Here is a 22,645-nt window from a genome sequence, read left to right on the forward strand (position 1 = left end):
AATCAAAATACCAAAATCAAGCACCTACTAATCTGGTATACGGTGCGGCTTGGACCAAAAAAGGATGGACACGCAACTCGCTCAGCCAGCCAGCGCTGCGAGACTTACAGCGGCCAACTTCGCCGCGGCGCGCTCATTGGCTAAGTATTGAACTTGCGTCAAGGCCGATCGATGCGCGTAGATTCCCAGAATGTTTACTTTCGGTTAGATTCTTCGACAGCATTCGCAGAGGTGACTGCCGTATTGTGTACCGCAGTCAGAAGTAATTTATTACTTTTGGGAGTTTAGTAACGTGATATCAGTTTTCAATTGTTCGTTCACTTATATTGCTTTCAGATTTAACACACAAGAAACAGTAGCACGGTTTTCGTTGCGAAAATGTGCATTGGCAGTGCTACGCGATCGAATTGTGTATTATGTACACGCGGTGTTCTTCTCAGGAAAAGACCGAAGCGACATGTGACGTCAGTCGTTCAGCCCGCGAGCGGTGGGATGGGGGGGTTCACATGGTTTGTTTGTTTCAGAACCACACCCATATACACACATTTCACATGTAAACCATTTGTCCGCCCCCTGTCGATATGTATCGACTAAGTTCCTTGTCTTCTTTTTACATTTAGTCAAGTTTTGACTAAATGTTTTAACATAGAGGGGGAATCGAGACGAGGGTCGTGGTGTATGTGTGTGTGTGTGTGTCTGTCTGTCTGTGTGTGTGTGTGTGTGTGTGTAGAGCGATTCAGACTAAACTACTGGACCGATCTTTATGAAATTTGACATGAGAGTTCCTGGGAATGATATCCCCGGACGTTTTTTTTCATTTTTTCGATAAATACCTTTGATGACGTCATATCCGACTTTTTGTAAAAGTTGAGGCGGCACTGTCACACCCTCATTTTTCAATCAAATTGATTGAAATTTTGGCAAAGCAATCTTCGACAAAGGCCGGGGTTTGGTATTGCATTTCAGCTTGGTGGCTTAAAAACTAATGAGTGAGTTTGGTCATTAAAAATCTAAACATTGTAATGAAAATTATTTATTTATAAAACGATCAAAAAAGAATTTCATCTTATTCTTCGTCATTTTCTTATTCCAAAAACATATAAATATGTTATATTCAGGTTAAAAGTTAAAAAGCTCTGAAAATTAAAAGTATAAAAATTATGATTAAAATTAAGTTTCCGAAATTGATTTAAAAACGATTTCATCTTATTCCTTGTCGGTTCCTGATTCCAAAAACATATAGATATGATATGTTTGGATTAAAAACACGCTCAGAAAGTTAAAACGAAGAGAGGTACAGAAAAGCGTGCTATGCAGCACAGCGAAACCACTACAGCGCTGAACAGGCTCGTCAGTTTCACTCCGTTTTGCACAAGCGGCGGATTACGGTCATTGGGAAAAAATGCAGTGCGTTCAGTTTCATTCTGTGAGTTCGACTGAGCTTGACTAAATGTTGTATTTTCGCCTTTCGCGACTTGTTTCATTTCTGTTTGGGGTTACATGTATAACCTCATCAGTATATGCTACTGGCTCTGTTCTGGGTAACCTGAGAGAAAGAAAATTGTGCTTGCGTGTGTATTATTTGTACCTTAAATTTTGTATCGGTCACATCAGTTTTTCGGCAGTAGTTGGTCATTTCGTACGTGTTCATCGTTTTCTTTTCTTTCCTTATTTTTCGCCTAGCAACGAAAAATACAATTTGAGCCGTTTATCGTATGCTTGGTCTGTCCCTTCTCGCTCTTGGTGTTCCAAATCATCTTACTGCACACAGTCTTCACTCTTTATTGTGTCGCCTTCGCAGTACAGCCAAGTCCCTTCACTTTTTCCTTCTCGGGACAAACGTCAACTGTGACGGGCAGCGCGCGAGGTGAACGCACGACAGGTGAGGCAGAGCAGCCAGGCATTCATTCTCTTCACACAGGTCATTGTGTGTATGACCTGCCCACCGTCCCGTGTCCACCGTACACCCCTTTTTGACTGGCACCATCCACCCCGCACCCCTCCCCTTTGTCCCTCTCACCCACCTCCTTCCCCTCCCCGCTCCCCCCGGCTTCTCCTCTCCTTTACCTGGCCGGTTTCTTTGAGGGGAGCACATAGCTTTTACCTACTTGCCCTCGCCTGTGGTATGCGAGATGGGGGATCAAAGCGAAACGGGTTGTGTACCGCGCTAGCTGTTCTACTTTTGACAGAGAGAGGGTTTTCTGGTGACACACGGACAGACAGCGAGATTATTCTGTGTCATTTCTCAGGTATGGAGTGGAAACTTTCTGTTTCTCGATCTGTGGGTGCTTGTGTCTCGGTGTGTGTGTGCCTTGTGTGTGCGTGTGTGTGTGTGTGTGTTTGAGTGTGTGTGTATGTGTAGGTAGGTGTGTGTGTTTGTGTGTGTGCGCCCCCTTACACACACACTCTCTCTCTGTCTCTCTCTCTCTCTCTCTCTCTCTCTCTCTCTCTCTCTCTCTCTCTCTCTCTCTCTCTCTCTTTTACTCCTGGAAAGGTTTTCCTCTTTTTTTTTCTAGTTTGTTTCTCGCCTCAGCTAATTTTTCTCGCATACAGACGCAATACCAAAATATGCTACGCCCACAAAAATACGAGCAGCGCAATTTCCATTGACATGTCAACGTTCTCTCTCCCTCTCTCTCTTCGTTCTTCCCCGAGCGACCGAGCGGCGATTTGCTTACCGATTCAACATCACAATTGATTGTACACACTCAACTGATGCGAGCTATGCTATTTTCATTGAATCGTCAGACTCTCGTAGGCCAAGTTAGGCCAGGGCTGGGCCAACTCAGCGGCGCGAGCTTGTGTGTGTCTGGCTGTCTGTGTTTGTAAAAAGTTGGGTCCATACACTGCGCGCTGTTTCTTTCGGATACGGTGGCTGCATTTCTGGGACAACCCGCGACTGAATTAGCAACACAACCCAGTTACAGCTAGTCGCTTAGCCATCTAGGACGCACGTGTAGTAGGGACAGCGACGAGGATCGTTGACGATGTTGTTGATGGTGTTGTTGTCGTGGTTGTTGGTGTAGGAGCGGCTTGACTTGTGGCGTGACCGTGCACTTGGAAGATCTCACATAGACTAGCAGTACGCTACCTGTCCTAACACGACAGCTGTGTTGACTTGAGTCGTTTGATTCACCGAATCGATCTTGGTATTGATTTGAAGCGGCACAGGTGTGTGTTTTGTGGTTTTCTGAACCGCATGCACTGTGTGGGTGTTTGTTGCGCGTGTGTAGGTGTTGAACAACTGGTTGAAATGTGGTAATGCATTTCAACATGTGTGTCATAGCACGAGGATTGTCAGTCCTCTGAATGTTGAGGTGGAATTGTGCTGTGTTCCTAGACAAGTCCGATTTGTGTCATTCCCAAACAGGTCAGCACTTAACCTTGTTTTTATTCATATCTCTCTCCCTCCCTCTCTCTCTCTCTCTTTCTCTCTCTCTTTCTCTCTCTCTTTCTCTCTCTCTCTCTCTCTCTCTCTCTCTCTCTCTCTCTCTGGGCGGGGACGTAGCTCAGTTGGTAGCGCGCTGGCTTTGTAGCCAGTTGGTCGCTATCAGCGTGGATTCGATCCCCACGTCCGGCGAGAGATTTATTTCTCGGAGTCAACTTTGTGCAGACTCTCTTCGGTGTCCGAACACCCCCGTGTGCACACATGCGCACGAAAAAGATCCCACGTTCACAGCGAAAGTCTCAGGGCTTGGAAAACACGAAGACATGCATCATCTCTCGTCTCTGATTATCATGATCGTATTTCGATACTTTGACGAGACAAACCCAATGCTGGTGTGTCGAAGAAGACAGCCACAGCGGGCTTGTTCGAATCAAAGTATCACACCATATCTTCAGCGTATTACCAATACCTGTCCCAATATAGACCAGTTGGTTTAAGAGGACGTTAAACCCTAATAGTCAGTCAGTCTCTCTCTCACTCTCTCTCTCTCTCCCTCCCTCGCTCTCTCTCCCTCTCTTTCTCCCTCTCTCTCTCTCTCTCTCTCTCTCTTCCCCCCTTCTCCCCCCCTCTCTCTTCCCCCCTTCTCCCCCCCTCTCTCTAGGAACGTGTAAGTGCGTGCACATGTGTGAGCGTTTTTGAACAACTTTCAGTTGGCCATGATGTTTTCCAGCAGATAATAATGTCCTATTTTTAGAGAGACAAAAATTGCATGGGCTATGACTTGAGACCGACAGTAGAGATAAGGGAACTGTCCTACACTGATCCTTTCCGCGAGCTCGGATTACAGCAAGCAACCAGCTAGTCACTGGTAAAGCTCTGTACTCAAACATCGTTTGTTAAATTAGTAATAAGCTTGGAAAAAGTCAATGTTGTTATGGATTTTTGTTCGACAATACAGGTACAGCTTGCAGCTCTTAAACTAGACAACGGTTTCAGTAACTATGGTAACTGTGATGTTTCATTTTCAAACAGGATCCCCTGTATGTGAATGGTGCCGTAAATCCGTTATTTTCATGCTCCCTCGCCACTTGCACATCACAATGCTGCATGTGGCCTTGCTGCTTTGCTGTTCTACAAAAAACCGCCGAGGAACAGTTTCTAGTATAATTAGTATAATTAGTATAATTGTTATTATCGATTGAGATCATCTTGGAAGTGCGTCAAGTACACGGTCAAATCAGTCTATATTATGGTAAACAGAACAAAACAAGATGCTTTCCACGTACGTGGTAAAAACAATACATGTTTCTCCTGTTTGCTTCTGGATTCTGCGGAACAGTGGGACCTTTCTGAGGTAGCGTGTAAACTACAACAACAACAACAACAACAACAACAACAACAACAACAACAACAACAACAGGGAAGTCAATTTGTTCGAGGAGGAGAAAGCGGGGACAAAGTGGGGAAAAGGTGGGGGTGGGGTGGGGGGGGGGGGGGTGGGGGTGGTATCAGCTTACTTATGGCCGTTCCCTGTCCAGCGAGCGACAGTGACTTACTCAGCTGTCCCCCGTCCGTAGTGCCTCGGGGCATCCCTCCAATACATCAGTCCCTTTTGCTTTTTTTTTATTTTTTATTTTTTTTTTAAACCTTTGTAAGCTTTGTCCTTCGCTGTTGACCTTTGCCTTTCCTTTTTATTGTGTGTTGAACTTATGGCTGTGTCACACAGCTTATTGTCTGTGTCGTACATCATCGGGTCTCTCATACGTTGCATGCGGCATGCTCGCTGCACAGACAAACGGTAGCATAGCATGCATAGGATGAAGCGCGCGGATGTGCAGCAGATTACAGATTTGATACAGACAGAGGAGAATAAGACTCGGAGACGGACGGAGAGACGAACACACACACCGACACATTTTCTCTCTGTATTACTGATTCTCACTCCCTCTCTCTCATCTCATGTTATCTACCTTTTATCTCTTACCCCCCCCCCCCTCCCCTCTCTCCAAATAAAGTTCCATCATCATCATCATCTCTTTCTCTGTCTCTGTCTCTCTCTCTCTCTCTCTCTCTCTGGATGTCTCGCTCTCTGTCCCTCATTCTCTCTGCCTGCCCCCCCCCCCCCCCATTTACTTTGTCAGTCATTCCGTTCCTCAGTGTTAGTTTGTCTGTTTCATTTTTCTATTGCTAAGTCCCCTTCTCTTCCTCACTCTCACTTTCTCTATTGCTAAGTCCCCCTCTCTTCCTCACTCTCACTTTCTCTATTGCTAAGTCCCCCTCTCTTCCTCACTCTCACTTTCTCTATTGCTAAGTCCCCCTCTCTTCCTCACTCTCACTTTCTCTTTCTTCCCATCCTTTCTCGGTCTCTTCTTCTTCTCAACAGTTATTAGTGCGACAGCTACAATAACGGGACCGAAGAAAACTCTCGTGTCCCCTTTCTCCTCATCACCCCCCCCCCCCCACCCCGCCCCACTCCCAACAAGGGTCCCTTCACACACACCCCTTCACCCTTCCCCCTCCATCCGGCTATTTACCTGCGACAAGGGGTCGAAAACGACACGTTGTTGTCAGAAAGTTTTTGAGGTCGGTCCGCCGTGTTGGTTTTTCTATTACATTTTTCGCGGCCTTTCAAACCTAGTTGCAGCCTTGGCCGAAGGGAACTGAACGCGCTGCAGTGTGTGTGTTGTTAGCTTCTGGGTTAGCACTGGGAGAGAGAAACGGTAAGAGCCTACGTGAACTGAGACTGAAACAGCTCGAAAAATGCTCTATTTTTGCAGCGAAAGAAGGAGTAGAAGAGGAAGAACAAAAGATAGTCACAGATATTAATTTCTGAGCGTGTGCGTGCGTTTGTCAGTATGTTAGTGTGTGCTTGCGTGCGTGCGTGTGCGTGCGTGTGTATGTGCGTGCGTGTGTATGTGTGTGTGCATAGATTATTTTGTCGTCTCCAGCTATTCGAAATTGTATGAAATACGACAGAGGTAAAGTCTACAAAGACAAAAGAAGACAGACGAACGAACAGTACAACAGACAGACAGACAGACAGACAGACAGACAGACAGACAGACAGACAGACAGACAGACAGACAGACAGACAGACCAAACCAGATAAAACAGATGTCCAGGCCAATTGGAATCAAACCGACAGCTTATCGGTGAACGTACAGCTTACCTGTTGAATCTGAAGGTGTCTTCACCTGTACTATACCCTGTCCCTAGCACTAGGGGCAAAAGAGAAAGAGCGAATACCATGGGCACTATGAGCAGCACAGAGAGACACTAAACATACAGGGAGATTCTTGACATTTTTTGACTGACGAACTGCACAGAGCTCGCGACACTTGAGTAGTATCTGACAATCTTGGGCTTTTATTACAAACCCGTATTATACGGGTTGTGTATTGGTTTCACTCTGTTTATACACATAGGCGGAAACAGTATACGGGGAGCATTGCATATACACAGACCAGAGATCGTCTTCTGAATGAGACAGCGTACAGCAGCTATATGTGTTGTATATATATATATAAAGGTATTGTAAGCAGAACTTGGCTAACGTATATATATTTGAATATTTATGGTTAATTTTTGATGCAAAAAGTAAACAAACCCTTTCTATCTTTGAGTTCTGGGCGTTTTGTTTACGTTTCTATCATTGTTCAGAAAGTTCCGCAGAACAGTTGTGGCTTCCCTTTACAAATACGATACAGACATGTATTTGTAAGGTAGTCCATGAGCCCTTGGTTTATAGGAAGAGCTCATAACTGAATGTGCAGAGAATCCATTTTAAGACTTTATTGAAGTATGTTTTGTTTAATTTTGGTTTGCATATCTTAGACAGGATGACAAAGTGAGATTGTTGATGAATGTGCATGTTTTGTTCTTGTCACTGTTCTTTCACTGTTCTTTCTCGTGCGCGTGTGTGCGTGCGCGTGTGTGTGTGTCAGTGTGTGTGTGTGTGTGTGTGTGTGAGCGTGCGTGCGTGCGTGCGTGCGTGCGTGCATGCGCGTGTGTGTTCGTACATGCGTACGTGCGCGTGTGCGTGCATGTTGTTTTACCTTCAGAAAAGCTCTGCCTCTATAATTCTCATAGTTATAACTGTATAAGTATGTATAAGGGCTGTAGCAAAATTTTCTTTTCCCCCCGTATGTGCTAAATAGCTGTCTCTTTGTGTATATATAATTATGCGCGAAGTTTTGCCTTGCCTTGCCTTGGTCTCTGGCAAGGCCACGGAACGTCTAATTCGTCGCACGAGCTCCAGTGTTCATCTGTGAATGCTCGCAATATTCCGGTCATGTTTTCACTAAAGGCCAAGGTTTTGTCAAAAGAAAACCGAGGCGCAATACACTGAAGCGCACCGCAGTTTATCTCAAGTTCTTCTTTTCTTCTTATTTTTGTCTGTCCGAAGAGAAGAGACATTCCTCCTTAGTTCTATCTTTTCTTACAATATTATTTTATCAGCTCCTTTAAAAAATACCGCTGTGCGAGTAAAGGAATTTTTTTATGAACATGTTTATGAATAGTTTCCGTCCCATCACGCATACATCCTTTTGTATGCTTTCTGTGCGGTAGACCTCGCGCTGAAATATACAGGATAAAGCACACAACAACAACAAACACACAAACAAGAATTCGTACCTGTGCTCGCTTTATTTATTTCAGCTACCCTCCCATCCCAACCTTCTTCCACCCATCTCTCTCTCTCTCTCTCTCTCTCTCTCTCTCTCTCTCTCTCTCTCTCTCTCTCTCTCTCTCTCTGGTCCTCTCTCTCTCTCTCTCTTTCTTTATGTGTATGTATTGATAATGATATACATGCGAATGATTGGGACAATTCCTCCACACATTTGTTTTCTCCCTTTTGTTATTAGTTGTTTTGGATGTTTATATGCAATGCATTATTGCAACTATGCTGCAATTTCCACACTATATTGTTTTTCCCATTTTTGAATGTGTATACAAAACCATAACCCTTTTCTTATTACTATTTACATTATGTACGTCTGTAAGTAACAATAACCTTGTCAATTTTACTATCTATATTATGTGCGTCTGTATTAAGTGTTTGTATAAGGGACAGGTTGTAAGATTAGGCTTTGCCTAAAACCTCTATCCTTTGGTAATAAAGTTCAGTTTCTCTCTTTCTCTCTCTCTCTCTCTCTTTCTCTCTCTCTCTCTCTCTCTCTCTCTCTCTCTCTCTCTCTCTCTCTCTCTCTCTCTCTCTCTCAAACTAAAGGCCACGGCTGGGTGAACTTCAGGTAAGAGCTTACGTGCTTGCTTTACCTGAGAGGCAACGAGGGTTAAAAAAAAAAGTGTCACATTCTCTACAGATGGCTTGGCGACAGTGGCAGCGACAGACGGCGTCTTACTCGAAGCGGAGGGAGGACTGCAACAGCAGTAGTACGACTATTCCCACTACCTCGCAACACACATCGGAGGGGCAAGCGGGGCACCTGTAGAATATAGTCAACAACGCAAGCTATACGTACACTATTACTACTGCGGCCACTGCTGCTTGCTTGCTGTTTTGTGCTCGGCGTGTCTTTGTCGCGGACCTCACTCGCTGACTGGGACAACTCACCTTCCTGCTTACCTGTGCTAACCAGGTATACTGTACACTCGACGAAGCGTCTGTGAAAAGTTTTGTTTTTGTTGTTGTGCTGAAAAGGAATTCAATTGACAAAAAGGAGGAAAGCTTCGACTGACGACACAAACAGAAAAGAAACACGTTGAAAGGGATACTGAATATTTCAGGTGTTTGTATGTTTCTCCCTTTCTGCAGTTACGGGGTAAGTGAGGAGTTTTTGCTGTCGCTTCATATTCACGAGGACGGACAGAAAGAAAAAGAAAGAAAGAAAGAAAGAAAGAACGAACGAACGAACGAACGAACGAACGGACGGACGGACGGACGGACGAACGGACGAAAGAAAGAAATCTATTGTCGATGAGAAAAGGGTCAACTGACAATTGAAAAACCCTATACGCTTTTGACGGTGTATGTGTCTCCTCGTTTCAACTTCTCTTTGCGTTTGTGGTTAAATTGCTACCCGGTGGTTTGAGTGTATTGAAATATGACCACGCCCCCTTCAGAGGTTTGCGGGCTGCGAAGTTTTGTGTAAATTCACTTGTACTTTCTCGACGTGAAACTGAAAGAGGTAAGAAAGAGTTAACACCCGCGTGTACATATGTAAGATACACATATATACCCGTATACATTTTTTTAGGCCATGCGTCGTCTCACTGAGTGTTTCTTTTGTTTTTGTATAAAATTAGTTTGAGTGACTGGCAAATTCAGTTTACTTAGTGATCCATTCAACGCGTCTAAATGCGGTGACAACTGAAAAAAAAATGTGCTCAGTCTGGTATTCTTTACAGTTTCTGTTTAAAATAGACTTTGAATGCATAAAGATTGATAGTATTTCATTCACTTGTGTGTACACAAGTTATCCTTCAGGTACTTTGCACATAGTTATGTCCTTAACCTTTGTGCGTACATGTGTATGAGTTTAAAATCAGAGAACCCAAAGGTAGGCACATTTACTATGTACAGTTAAACCTCGGTTTTAAGACCTAAACTTCTTCTTCTTCTTCGGCGTTCCAGACCTAAACAAAAATTCAAAGAAGGTAAGGTAGCCTATTATGAAGGAGGGAGTCTTAAAATAGAGGTAAATTTACACGTTTTATGAAGAAAAAATGTATTGAAACAGAAGGGGTTTTAAAAATAAGGTTCTTACAAAGGAGCTTGCACTTAGTATTAAGGCATTCCCAAAGACCAGGATCAGGCTGAGAAGTTTGTGTCTAATTCAGTTTACTTTTGGGTGACTGAAATTGCTTTGGTACATGAAGGTGTACTCGGAATACCTGTGCCCTCCTTGTCACAAACCACTCAAAATACTTACCTCTCACTTCAAAACCGCTTCAGAGCGGGACGCATGTAGGATAAGTAAAAGATGGGCGGTTGTAATGTTACCTTTGCTCGCAGATGCGGAAAGCTGTAAAAGGTGTTATTTTGTTGTTGTGGGTGTTGGTATTGGAAAGGGAGGACGGAGAGATAGGGGGGGGGGAGAGAGAGAGAGAGAGAGAGAGAGAGAGAGAGAGAGAGAGAGGAGGTGGAGAGAGAGAGGAGGTAGAGAGAGAGAGGAGGTAGAGAGAGAGAGAGAGAGAGAGAGAGAGAGAGAGAGACAGACAGACAGACAGACAGACAGACAGACAGACAGACAGACAGACAGACAGACAGACAGAGACAGAGACAGAGACAGAGAGAGAGAGGAGGTAGAGAAACGGAGAGAGAGTTTGCAGCGATATGTACGAAGAAAAAAAGACTGCAGGTTTTGATGATTAAATTGGTATACATGGTTTAGGAACGCTTTAGAGATATAAACTCGAGTAGATTTTCTGTAATCCAGACACATGAATGTACTTCCTATAATGAAAATTCAAAATATCATATCATTCTTTATTTTTTCAGGATTCCGGTCTTACCAGCAAATAAAAGTTACAACCAGTCATTCATCCCGGGAGAAAGTGTCACGAAACCACAGTGTTCACAATCTAAGGATCAGAGGCGAAAATCTTTCACATCGTCGTCACCGAGTGTGGGTGTTCTAAATACACCAGTTGTGTGTGAAGAAAAATTCGCAGGATGGGCGGCAGTGCTTTGTGAAAAAGAAATGTAGGACATTTTCAAGGCCATTGACTACATTGTCAGAGAAGCCAAGGGAGTGTTCCTTATCCCATCACGACGGATTGCACTACTACCTGTGACACCTGGTTGTGACAGGGGGCAGAATTCTGGCGACCGTTCTTGGAGCCAGAGGAAGAAAAACTCGTGTCTTTGGGGAGTGACGACCTTAAAATCGTAGCGAAAATTCTTTGAGGATCTTAACACGAATCTGCTGCGGATATAGACGATAAAGAAAGGAAGATTTCATCTGCAGCTAAATGTAGCTTCGTACGATTGTTACTGCCACCCAAGAGCATAATACTACTAATAATAGATCAACTTGAGACGAACAAAGAAGTGTGTGGCTCGTGATTTTGTGTTCAATAGAATTCTGAAGAAAAAAGGAAATAGAAAACCTACGTTTTAATTCGCTGAAGTTTTGCACAGGAATGTAGTGCTGTGATGTGATGTCTTTGACTACGTCTCGAGAAAAATGTGTGCGTGATTTCAAAGGAGTAATTTTATCCCTGAACATCGAAAACAACTGCATCGCTGTGTTGTAACAGGAACATACCCTGTTATCGTACCCACACCCACCCTATACCCCAAGAAGGAGTATGTAAGACACACTGAAGGAGTATACCAAGACACACTGAAGGAGTATACCAAGACACACTAAAGGAGTATACCAAGACACACTGAAGGAGTATACCAAGACACACTAAAGGAGTACACCAAGACACACTGAAGGAGTATACCAAGACACACTGAAGGAGTATACCAAGACACACTAAAGGAGTATACCAAGACACACTGAAGGAGTATACCAAGACACACTAAAGGAGTATACCAAGACACACTGAAGGAGTATACCAAGACACACTGAAGGAGTATACCAAGACACACTAAAGGAGTATACCAAGACACACTGAAGGAGTATACCAAGACACACTGAAGGAGTATACCAAGACACACTAAAGGAGTACACCAAGACACACTGAAGGAGTATACCAAGACACACTGAAGGAGTATACCAAGACACTCTGAAGGAGTACACCAAGACACACTGAAGGAGTATACCAAGACACACTGAAGGAGTATACCAAGACACACTGAAGGAGTATAGCCCAACAGCATGATGGCGGGATTACGGAGTATACCAACCGGACTGCACAGCAGCAACCATCGCCACTACGACTACAGCTACCACGGGTGGTTGAGGGTGTTTGTGGTGGTGATGTGTATCGGGGTGTGTAGCGCGCAGGAGTGCCCTGGTCTGAGTTCTGGAGTAGTGGCTGTGATCAGTGTCTTCTGCACGCTGGCTGTCGTCGCCATCGTTCTCGGCATCGCATTCTTCTTACTCCGAAGACGGAATGCAGGTAACTGTTACATTTAATTTTTTGTGTGCTTGTTGGTTTTGAGAGAGAGAGAGAGAGAGAGAGAGAGAGAGAGAGAGAGAGAGAGAGAGAGAGAAAGAAAGAGAGAGAGATGTAAGGGGGGAGGAAGAAAGAGAGAGAGAGAGAGAGAGAGAGAGAGAGAGAGAGAGAGAGAAAGAGAGATTGAGGGAGAGAGAGAGTGTTTACTTGCTTGCTTGCGCTTGCGCGTGCGCGCGCGTGTGTGTGTGTGTATGTGTGTGTGCGCATGTGTGTGTTTGTATGTGTGTGTCAGCGTTTTATGTGTGTGTGTGAATCTGTCTGTCTGTCTGTCTGTCTGTCTGTCTGTCTGTCTGTCTGTCTGTCTGTCTGTCTGTCTGTCTATTTGTCTGTCTGTTTCTGTTTGTCTGTCAGTCCGTCTGTCTGTTTGTTCGTTTTTATATATATATATATATATATATATATATATGACTAAGTGCCAAAAGGTGCTCACAGAACAGAAGACGACTTTGTTTTACAATAAAAATGTTTCTAAAAACGTGTGTCTGCTGAAAATTGGTGTGTGTGTGGATGAATGTGCGAAGAGATAGTGGACATAATTTCGTGTGTCTGACTTGAACGGTTTTGAAGTTATCTTTGTTTAAAGTCAAAAATAACGCCAAAACCGGCCATCTGAAAAAGGACATCGTGATACCTCGTGTTTTGAATATGCCACAGAAAAATAACAAGAAGCACAAATGAATTGCATTTAGTTTGATTGAATGCCTGAAACATCGCTTTACAGACGAGACCAAACGTCAAATCTAAATCTCGAGAGAATTTTTTTTTTTCGATAACCGAATTTTAAGGTGTCGCACGCAAGATGATTCGTCATCACGGCATACATTTTTCAATCGCAGATATTTACTAAATTTCTTTTTCAAAAACTCTGGAATTGATGTCGACACGTCAAGCGATAACGGTGTATCAAACTGCTGTCTTTCAAGTAATCCAGCAAAGACTGCAGAACTTTTGAACAGCATTTTTGAAAACGATTTGAAAATTTCGTCATATCTTGCGTGCGACAAAATGTTCGGTAATTAACGGTTATTTTCTTTTAAAAACAAAATTTACATGTACAAAGATCTACTTCATTTACGGAACCACGTGACACATTCTGTGTTCAAAATTTGTGAAGAAATCACGAACCACGATTGCGCTATCAAGTGTTGAAATTATGTCGTCAACATCTTTTCAGATCTTGCGTGCGACACCTTCTTGCGTTCAACATAAAATGTCACTACCTTATCGAGTTTAATGGGTAAAACTAACTATTTGTTGTCTTAGTTTAATCTTCTTAATTAAAAGCGTAATAAAACCGAACTTCTAAGATGAATTTTAATTGAGATTAGCGAAAGAGCGGGCACGCAAGTCGACCTTAAAGTAAAAGAATGATAACACGAGCGTTTGTCGTGTTGTCTTGCGTGCAACACATTGTCCAAAAAGGAAAATGTATATTTTTCTCAGACGTTTTTTAAGTTGAAACCTTGAAACTTCACACACATTTGGGGTTTAATCGCCCCCATGCATGGTAAAAGTCTTGTTGACCCTTGTCAGATTTCAAGGTCACGGCTGGGTCACATGTGGTTCAGAAAACGGATGAAACATATTTTTTCAGAGATTTTTGAAGCTAGAACCTTCAAACTTCAAACAACGCTTTTGCTTAATGATTGTTCAACATGGAGAATTCAAGGTTGATCCTTGAGAAATGTGAAGGTCATAGCAGGGTCTCGTGTGGGTAAAAAAAAAAACATAACCTTTTTCTCAGAGTTTTTCAAAGCAAGAACCTTGAAAGTTCACATTTTTGGGCTTAATAGCCTCCATACACGGTTAAAGTCTTGTTGACCTTTGTCGAATCTCAAGGTCACATGGGCAAATCAAAAACACGAAAATGCATCATTATCTCAGTTTTTTTTAAAGGGAGAGCCTTCAAACATCACACAACTCTCAACTCCGACTTAAAGAAGTTAAGGTAGATCCTTGTCACATGTCAAGGTCACAGAAAGGTCTCGTACGGGTAAAACAAACAAAACAAACAGATAATATTCATTTTTTCAGCTTTGTTGTTAGCTAGAATAGAGGCACATGCCACCATTCCATTCAACATGACTCATAGAAATGTATGATGTATGACGTAATTGCATTGTGTGTAATGACGCGGCTGCCTCTGTAGTTATTCCAGCCTTTGAAGAAATGGCGTTTTTCCTTGCTTGGACACATTTTTCCTTTTCTTGGATGTTTCAGGAGTTTGGGTGAGTTTGGTGTATATGGTTGAACACAATTTAAAATTTGCATAAAAGTGTATTAAAATAAACAGTGGTAGCCAGTCTCATCTGTTGTGTCGACAATTTAATCTCTTTTGTGTGACCTCAACTTGACCCCTCTGAATGCTCTCAATCATGGAAATTGACCACACTTTGATTATAACCAAACAACATCAAAACTTTGGAATGTGTGAAGTTTCAAAGGTGTTGCTTAAAAGGCGTTCGTGAAAATGACAATTGTATGTGTCTGACTTCAATGCGACCCCGCTGCGACCTTGACGTTTGATTTTATCAACCAGACTTTCATCATGTGTGAATGACTTCAAACACTATAAAACTAGTTGAAGAAATTGACAATTTTTCAAAGTTTAAGCCAGATGGCACTGCTGTGACCTTGAAATTTGACAAACATTAACCAGGCGGTCACCTTTTTTAGAAAATATCCTTAAAGGATCTTTAACCTTACTGTGACCTTGGAATTTGATGAGGTTTAATTTAACTTGCGTAGTGTGCCAAGTTTCAAGGCCCTAGCTTCAAAAACATATGAGAAAACCTCATTGAAAAATGTATATGTTTGACCTCAACGCGACCCTGCTGTGACCTTGACTTTTTCAACCAGACTTTAATCGTGTGTGAACATTATACACTAGAACTGTGTGTATTTTCAAAGCTCGTGCTATAAACGCGCTGAATAAATTGAAAATATTCCACATTTGGACCAGATGTGACCCCGCTGTGACCTTGAACTTTGACAAAGATTAACAAGCAGGTCACTTTTAATGAGGTTTTATAAAAATGCTGAAAGTATGTGAAGTATGTAAAGTCTAACTGATCTAGTATTAAAACATGTAAGACGTGACAACGACAATTTTCCAGTTTGCAAAGGAAATTTAACCTCGCTGTGACCTTGAAATTCAATGTTGTTTAGTGTGATGTGCACCATACCTGGAGGTCATTATACTTTGGTTGTGTGCCAAGTTTCAAAGCCCTAGCTTTAAAAACGTGCGAGATAACCTTAATGCTATGACTCAGTGCCGTTTTGAATGATATAACGAACAAAATTATCGTTATTTGTAAAATCATTTGGGTAAATTTATCTTTTCTTTTCGTAATTGGGTTCCAGCATCTGTTGTCTTAACAAAAATCACAATATCAGTCGTGTTTGTCAACTTTTATTTTTTAGCCCCTTTGTCCGCTTTTCGTGCGCACCTTTTGGCACTTAGTCATATATATATATGCGTCTGTCTATATACCTCACTCTACTCTAACGATTTTGCCACACCCTCACAACACGTTTGCTCCACTTTTTACCAATTAACCTCCTTTGCCTGCTCTCCGGTGAAGATTCAATGTGTGTAAGATTGCTATCGCCTGTAACCGAATTGAATTAAAGCTAGATCCAATCTCGCAGTAAAGTATAAACGCACATATCCTTCTCCTAAAGTGTTTGCATTGCTGATCTCATGTTTCTGCACCGTTTGCAAAACAGAGACGTGCATGATCATTTATGAGCAATTGGCAACCACATTCACATTTGGAAAACAAGGCTCTTCAGTCGTGTGAGTCGTGTTTACGGGGCATTAAAACCGTCTGTTTTGTTTTTCGTGTGTTTAGTGTTGGAGATAGCCAAAGGCTCAAAATATTAATTTGATCGACAGTTCGTGTTAATACATTATTGTAATGACCGTAACCGCACATTAATATCGACTTCAAAACATAGGATGGAGTCTACAAAGGAAGCAGGGCCGGACCCAGGGGGGGGGGGGGGGTTCCAGGGGTTCCGGAACCCCACCCCTGGAAAAAGCATGTACCTTGCTTTGAGTGGTTTTTTTGTTGTTTTTTTAAAAATAAATTTTGTGTGTGTCTCTAACAAATTTTATTCAATGTGAAATCCGATGAGAAAAAGGTACCCCCCCCCCCCCCCCCCACCAACTCACACTGACATGCCTTAACCCTTAAAACAAGGCTCAGAATGCACCAGATTGCACAGATTTAAACCGTTTTTCAAAAATTTTCCGGGGGAGCATGCCCCCGGACCCCCCTAGTTCGCGCGCCTGCTTTGCAGGCGCGCGCTTGTGGCTTCGCCACTTCGCTGATTTGCCCCCCCCCCCCCAAAAAAAAAGGAGGAACCCCCCCCTTTACAACTCATTTGGTCCGGCCCTGGGAAGGAGTCTACATCAGTGTAAACTTTCAGACTCCATCCGATGTTTTGAAAGCGGTTACGGTCATTACAAAGAAAATGTTCTGTTAAGAATGTGAGTGATAGATTACGAAGCCTGCAGTGTGTTATATTGTCGCTGTAAGCTGACAGCTGGCTGTCAAAACAAAGAGAACAGAAAATAAGAGAAGTTATTACCGCGGAGAAGAACGTGAAGAAAACGGCAGTGGACACGGAGGGAAAACACTAACATCTATACCTAGGCCATAATCGCATGAGCAAACAGCCTGTCAACTCCATTTTCAGTCTCAAACCACTGATGACCGACGAAGCGGAGGAAACTTCAGAGTAAACAATAGGACATAAGCTTAATCCTATGTGCCCCTCCCCCTCTTCTTTTCAGTTGGGGGGGTGCGGTGTGAGTGTTTGGAATGTCATACACTGTGGAGATTAGTAGGTGTTCGAGGAAAGGGAAATTTGGTCGGTCCAGAAGTGGCTTTATTAAGCTGCGACCACTGTACTTGTACTGTGAAGGGCACAGATTGGTATGATGCAATGGCGATACGAGAGACTGAGAGAGAGAGAGAGAGAGAGAGAGAGAGAGAGAGAGAGAGAGAGAGAGAGAGAGAGAGAAACAGAGTGCGCGAGTGTGTGTGTGTGTGTGTGTGTGTGTGTGAGAGAGAGAGAGAGAGAGAGAGAGAGAGAGAGAGAGAGAGAGAGAGAGAGAGAGAGAGAGAGAGAGAGAGAGAGAGAGCATTCTTTGTTGCTTGGAAGAAGGAACTGGTATTTGTCGGTAGGACTTCGAATGTCTCGGAAATTTAGCTTGAACATTTTATTTGCTTCATCCACGTAGTAGCCTGGCACGAGCTGTATCTTGCCACACACTTCCCGTTCTCTCTCAGTCTCCGTCTCGCTCTTCTCTCTCTGTCTGTCTGTCTGACTGTCTGTCTGTCTGTCTGTCTCTATCTCTGTTTCTCTCTCTCTCACACACACATGCACACACACACACACACATGCACACACACACATGCACACACACATACACACACACATACACACACACACACACACACACACACACCACGTGGAACCCCCACCACACCCCGCTAAACAGCAAAAGACACACATGTGTATCACCACACCTTTACCTCCACATTCCTCGTGCCAAGGTCCCATCATTCAACCCACTTTCCGCCTGATCGATCACAGTGCTTACTACCTATCGATCTCAAACCAGGCGTAACGCCTTCACGCTTCACTGATCAAGCGGAGCCTTCCCACCGGAGCTCCATTACGCCCCCCCCCCCCCCTCCGCCCCCATCACCCAACCCACATTTGAGAACTTGCCTGTTAGGAGTTTTTCAGGTGTGAAGGAACAAGTTCAGAATCGGCAGCAACAACAACAACAACAATAACAAATAAATAAATAAATAAATAACAATAATATTATCTTGTATATATATATATGGAATGACATTATGTTCAAACCACCACCACCACCAACAAATAAGTAAATAAATAAGTAAATAACAATAACATTAACAATAACAACACTTTCTTGTCCATTAAAATGATATGTACATTAAAATGGAAAATTGTCTTTGACACACCCTGTTAACGATTATAACCTGAACATTTAATAAAAAATATACAAACCCGAAACGTGCATAACTCGCACGATGTTAGCAGAGTCATTATGAGAGTCATTAAACACGCTCTAAAGACCTCCCCCCATTTCCCATACCCACTTTCATTCTTCCTCTACTATAATTACTTTGGTTATTACTCACACCCGCCTATACTACATGTATCAGCATTGCCATCCCAGCACTCCCCACCCACCCCTCAGTCGATCGGTGTACTGCCTCTTTGTCTTCTGTGATGAGCACTAGTCGAACCCTATAACTAACAATGCTCAGTGTGGAATTCCAATGTCGATCCCCTACTGTTGTGCGTTGTGTACTTGATCACCGAAACGGGTAGGAGATATCGATCACAAATCTCTGTACTGAAGGTCAGGAGTGGTTGTGGTTTAAAGGGAGTGTAGAGTTTAGAGATAATTGTAGAGATAATTGATGATTTGGGAGTGAAAAGCGGTGCTGCTGTTATTGTTTTATGTGTTACTGGTGTTGGAAATTAAACTTGTTACATGTGGAGAATAGGTCAGTAAGATTCAATAGGAACTTGATTGGAATTGATTTATTTTGAAAAATGATAGCGCGTTTGAACTGTGGGTGTATGTATACGTGCATGTTCGCGTGCATGTGCGTGCGTGTCTCGATCCCTTTGTCTCTGTTTTCTGTCTCGCTGTTTCTGTCTGTCTGTCTTTGTCTGTGTTCCCCCTTTGTCTCTCTGTGTCTGTCTGTCTGTGTTGTGCATTGCTGATAAATGGCGCTAACAATGACTCTGCAAACATTGTACACATTATGCGCCTTTTCGTTTGTTTGTTTGTTTGTTTGTTTGTTTACTTGTTCGCCCCACATAAAAAAAACTCAAACAGGCAAATTATCTACATGTATTCGTGTACGCTAGTTTTTGTATATTGTTTACAACATGCACTCCACAGACGACGCCCTCTTGAACGTAAGGTTCCATTATGCATAAGTGAGTTATGTAAATCTTCATTCTTTCCTTCAACGACAGCTTTGTGGAATAATCTTCCAGAAAATATACGACAAACGCAGTCAGTTGGTGAATTTAAAAGATTTTGACCAATGGAGATGTTGTTGTTCCACAGTATTATTATTTAGGCAACCGTAAGGCACAGGTATTTCACAGCAGGTTGAGATTAAATATGAGCGATTTGCAACAAGACCTTGTTAACCGACACCTCTCTGATAATTTAGAATGCACGTGTGGAGTACGCCCAGAAGACGCTGAACACTTTTTGTTACATTGTCTAAAATTTGAAGAACATAGATCCATTTTATTCAATAGTCTGCCAACGCACGCTCTGGATTGCAAAACACTTTTGTTTGGAAATACTGATTTAACTATATCTTTGAACACGAAAATATTTTCTGCTGTACAAGATTACGTTATGTCAACTGATCGCTTCGGCTGATATTATATTAACAGTGACAGCAATAGATGTAGCAAAGAGAGAGAGAGAGAGCGCGCACGTACGCATCATGTATACAGACACAGCACCCCTCCACACACACACACACACACAAGCGTGCACACACACCCCTCCATACCCCCCCTCCCCACAAACACACACACACACACAACGGCACACACTTTGCAGCCCTGATTTGTTTGCAAGATCACGTCGGCGGTTGTGACCTCCTCAGGTTTTATAGCAGCACAATTCATCTTTTATTCAGAGCAGGGGTTTTGTAAGTAAATACTTTGAAGCATGTGGAAGGGAGGTGTGTGAGGATTTCACCTTGTGTGGTGGAGATAGTTTAGACCGAGTCTTTTTCTCTCACTCTGGAGCAACAGTGAGGAATATATAGACGCCAGTGATAGTGCATAGGAAGACGTCTTCGCTGTGGGGTTTCAGTGAACGTTAAAAGTTGTATTTTTCCCCCCGTGTAAACAGTTAGTGCACCAACATTATATCTGTCCTGGCTTTTACCGTGGACACAGTCATACCAACTCTTCTACTTGGCTTCATGCGTAGAGCGATACTTTTTTGTCGAATTAATTTCGCAGATTCATAAAGGTACGTGTCATTCAAGAAATTATTACAGGAAAGAAACAAGTCGCGTAAGGCGAAAATACAATATTTAGTCAAGTAGCTGTCGAACTCACAGAATGAAACTGAACGCAACGCAACGCAGCAAGACCGTATACTCGTAGCATCGTCACTCCACCGCCCGTGGCAAAGGCAGTGCACGTGGAATTGACAAGAAGAGCGGGGTATTCGTTGCGCTGAGAAGGATAGCACGCTTTTCTGTACCTCTCTTCGTTTTAACTTTCTGAGCGTGTTTTTAATCCAAACATATCATATCTATATATTTTTGGAATCAGGAACCGACAAGGAATAAGATGAAAGTGTTTTTAAATTGATTTCAAAAAAAAAATGTTGATAATAATTTTTATATATTTAATTTTCAGAGCTTGTTTTTAATCCGAATATAACATATTTATATGTTTTTGGAATCAGCAAATGATGGAGAATAAGATAAACGTAAATTTGGATCGTTTTATAAATTTTTATTTTTTTTTACAATTTTCAGATTTTTAATGACCAAAGTCATTAATTAATTTTTAAGCCACCAAGCTGAAATGCAATACCGAACCCCGGGCTTCGTCGAAGATTACTTGACCAAAATTTCAACCAATTTGGTTGCAAAATGAGGGCGTGACAGTGCCGCCTCAACTTTCACGAAAAGCCGGATATGACGTCATCAAAGACATTTATCAAAAAAATGAAAAAAACGTATGGGGATATCAATCCCAGGAACTCTCATGTCAAATTTCATAAAGATCGGTCCAGTAGTTTGGTCTGAATCGCTCTACACGCACGCACGCACGCACACACACACACACACACACACACACACGCACACACGCACACCCGCACATACACCACGACCCTCGTTTCGATTTCCCCTCGATGTTAAAATATTTAGTCAAAACTTGACTAAATATAAAAAGAAGAATACATCAAAAGACACGTTACGCAGGAAGCAGAGAGTCTGTTCATCTTGGGTATTTTCCCACGTGGAAGGATGCTTTTATTCCATGTGAAATCCTGAACAGATCTGTGTCGCTGTACGTGTAAGAAGGACACCAGGTATACCTTTTCAACGATTGTCCCTCCCCCAAAACTATGTCATCATATTAAGCTGATGTGTTTGAACACAAGTATTACCCAGCCGTTGTAGATCGTCAGCGGAATTGTTGATTCAAATAGCAGTAAGCGACATTAGCAAAAGCAAACTTCTTTCAGAGTGTATTTCCAGTAAAGACAATCAAAACCTACCCGTAAACCTGACAAAAAAAGAACCAGGTACATTTATATTATATAGATTTTATGACAGCATTTTAAGAGGGGGAAAACCCAGGATGATAATGCCACCGGCGTTATCATCTCGAGGAGAATTACGACTGCACTCAGGTTCCCGTAAATCTGTCATCAGTATACAAACATTTGTCTGTATGCGTAAGTTGGTCAACAATACAACGTCAACTCTGAACGAGACGGGGTGACCGTGCTAACACAACCAGGTGCTGTGTGTATGTTTAAAGGCATGTCTGTACTGTGTGTAAACACAATGATTACGATCATTGCGTTTGATGTTCGATGCTGGATTATCATGGGTTTGAGCCGGAAAAGGGTGGGATGGGAGGGGTGTTTTGTATGGAAAGCCGTTTGGCTCATAACCATTACACGTGCAATAAATCATAAATACACGTGTAATAAATGATTAATACACGTGTATTTATTTCTTATTGCAGGTGTAATTTATATTTTTTCTTATGCTATGGAATAGCATAATGATTAAATACACGTGTAATAAATATTTCATACACGTGTAAGAAATGATTAAATACACGTGTAATAAATATTTCATGCACGTGTAAGAAATGTTTATTACGCGTGTATTTAATCATTTCGTACACGTGTATGACATTTTTATTACACGTGTATTAATCATTAATTACACGTGTATTAATTATTTATTACACGTGTACTAATCATTTTTTTACACGTGTAATGGTTATGAGCCAAACGGCTTTCCATAGGTAGGGGGGTGGGCGAGTCACCAATTTTTGTCCCTGGCATGGAGAGAATGTCTTACTGCTTGTTAA

The 22,645-nt window shown here is 42.5% G+C and overlaps 1 protein-coding gene across 1 annotated transcript in view; it reads left to right on the forward strand.

The window, feature by feature from the left end:
- Window positions 1-2,896: 2,896 nt before the first annotated feature.
- The window catches only part of LOC138953967 (streptococcal hemagglutinin-like), a 113,343-nt gene continuing 93,594 nt past the window's right edge, over window positions 2,897-22,645 (forward strand). The window contains exons 1-3 of the mRNA XM_070325985.1: window positions 2,897-3,370; window positions 8,713-9,171; window positions 10,851-12,424. Coding sequence (XP_070182086.1) covers window positions 12,181-12,424 — 244 coding nt within the window. The 5' untranslated portion in view covers window positions 2,897-3,370; window positions 8,713-9,171; window positions 10,851-12,180. The remainder of the gene's footprint in view (window positions 3,371-8,712; window positions 9,172-10,850; window positions 12,425-22,645) is intronic.

The sequence above is a fragment of the Littorina saxatilis genome, linkage group LG17 (genome assembly GCF_037325665.1).
Source record: "Littorina saxatilis isolate snail1 linkage group LG17, US_GU_Lsax_2.0, whole genome shotgun sequence".
NCBI classification, from domain to species: Eukaryota; Metazoa; Mollusca; class Gastropoda; order Littorinimorpha; family Littorinidae; genus Littorina; species Littorina saxatilis.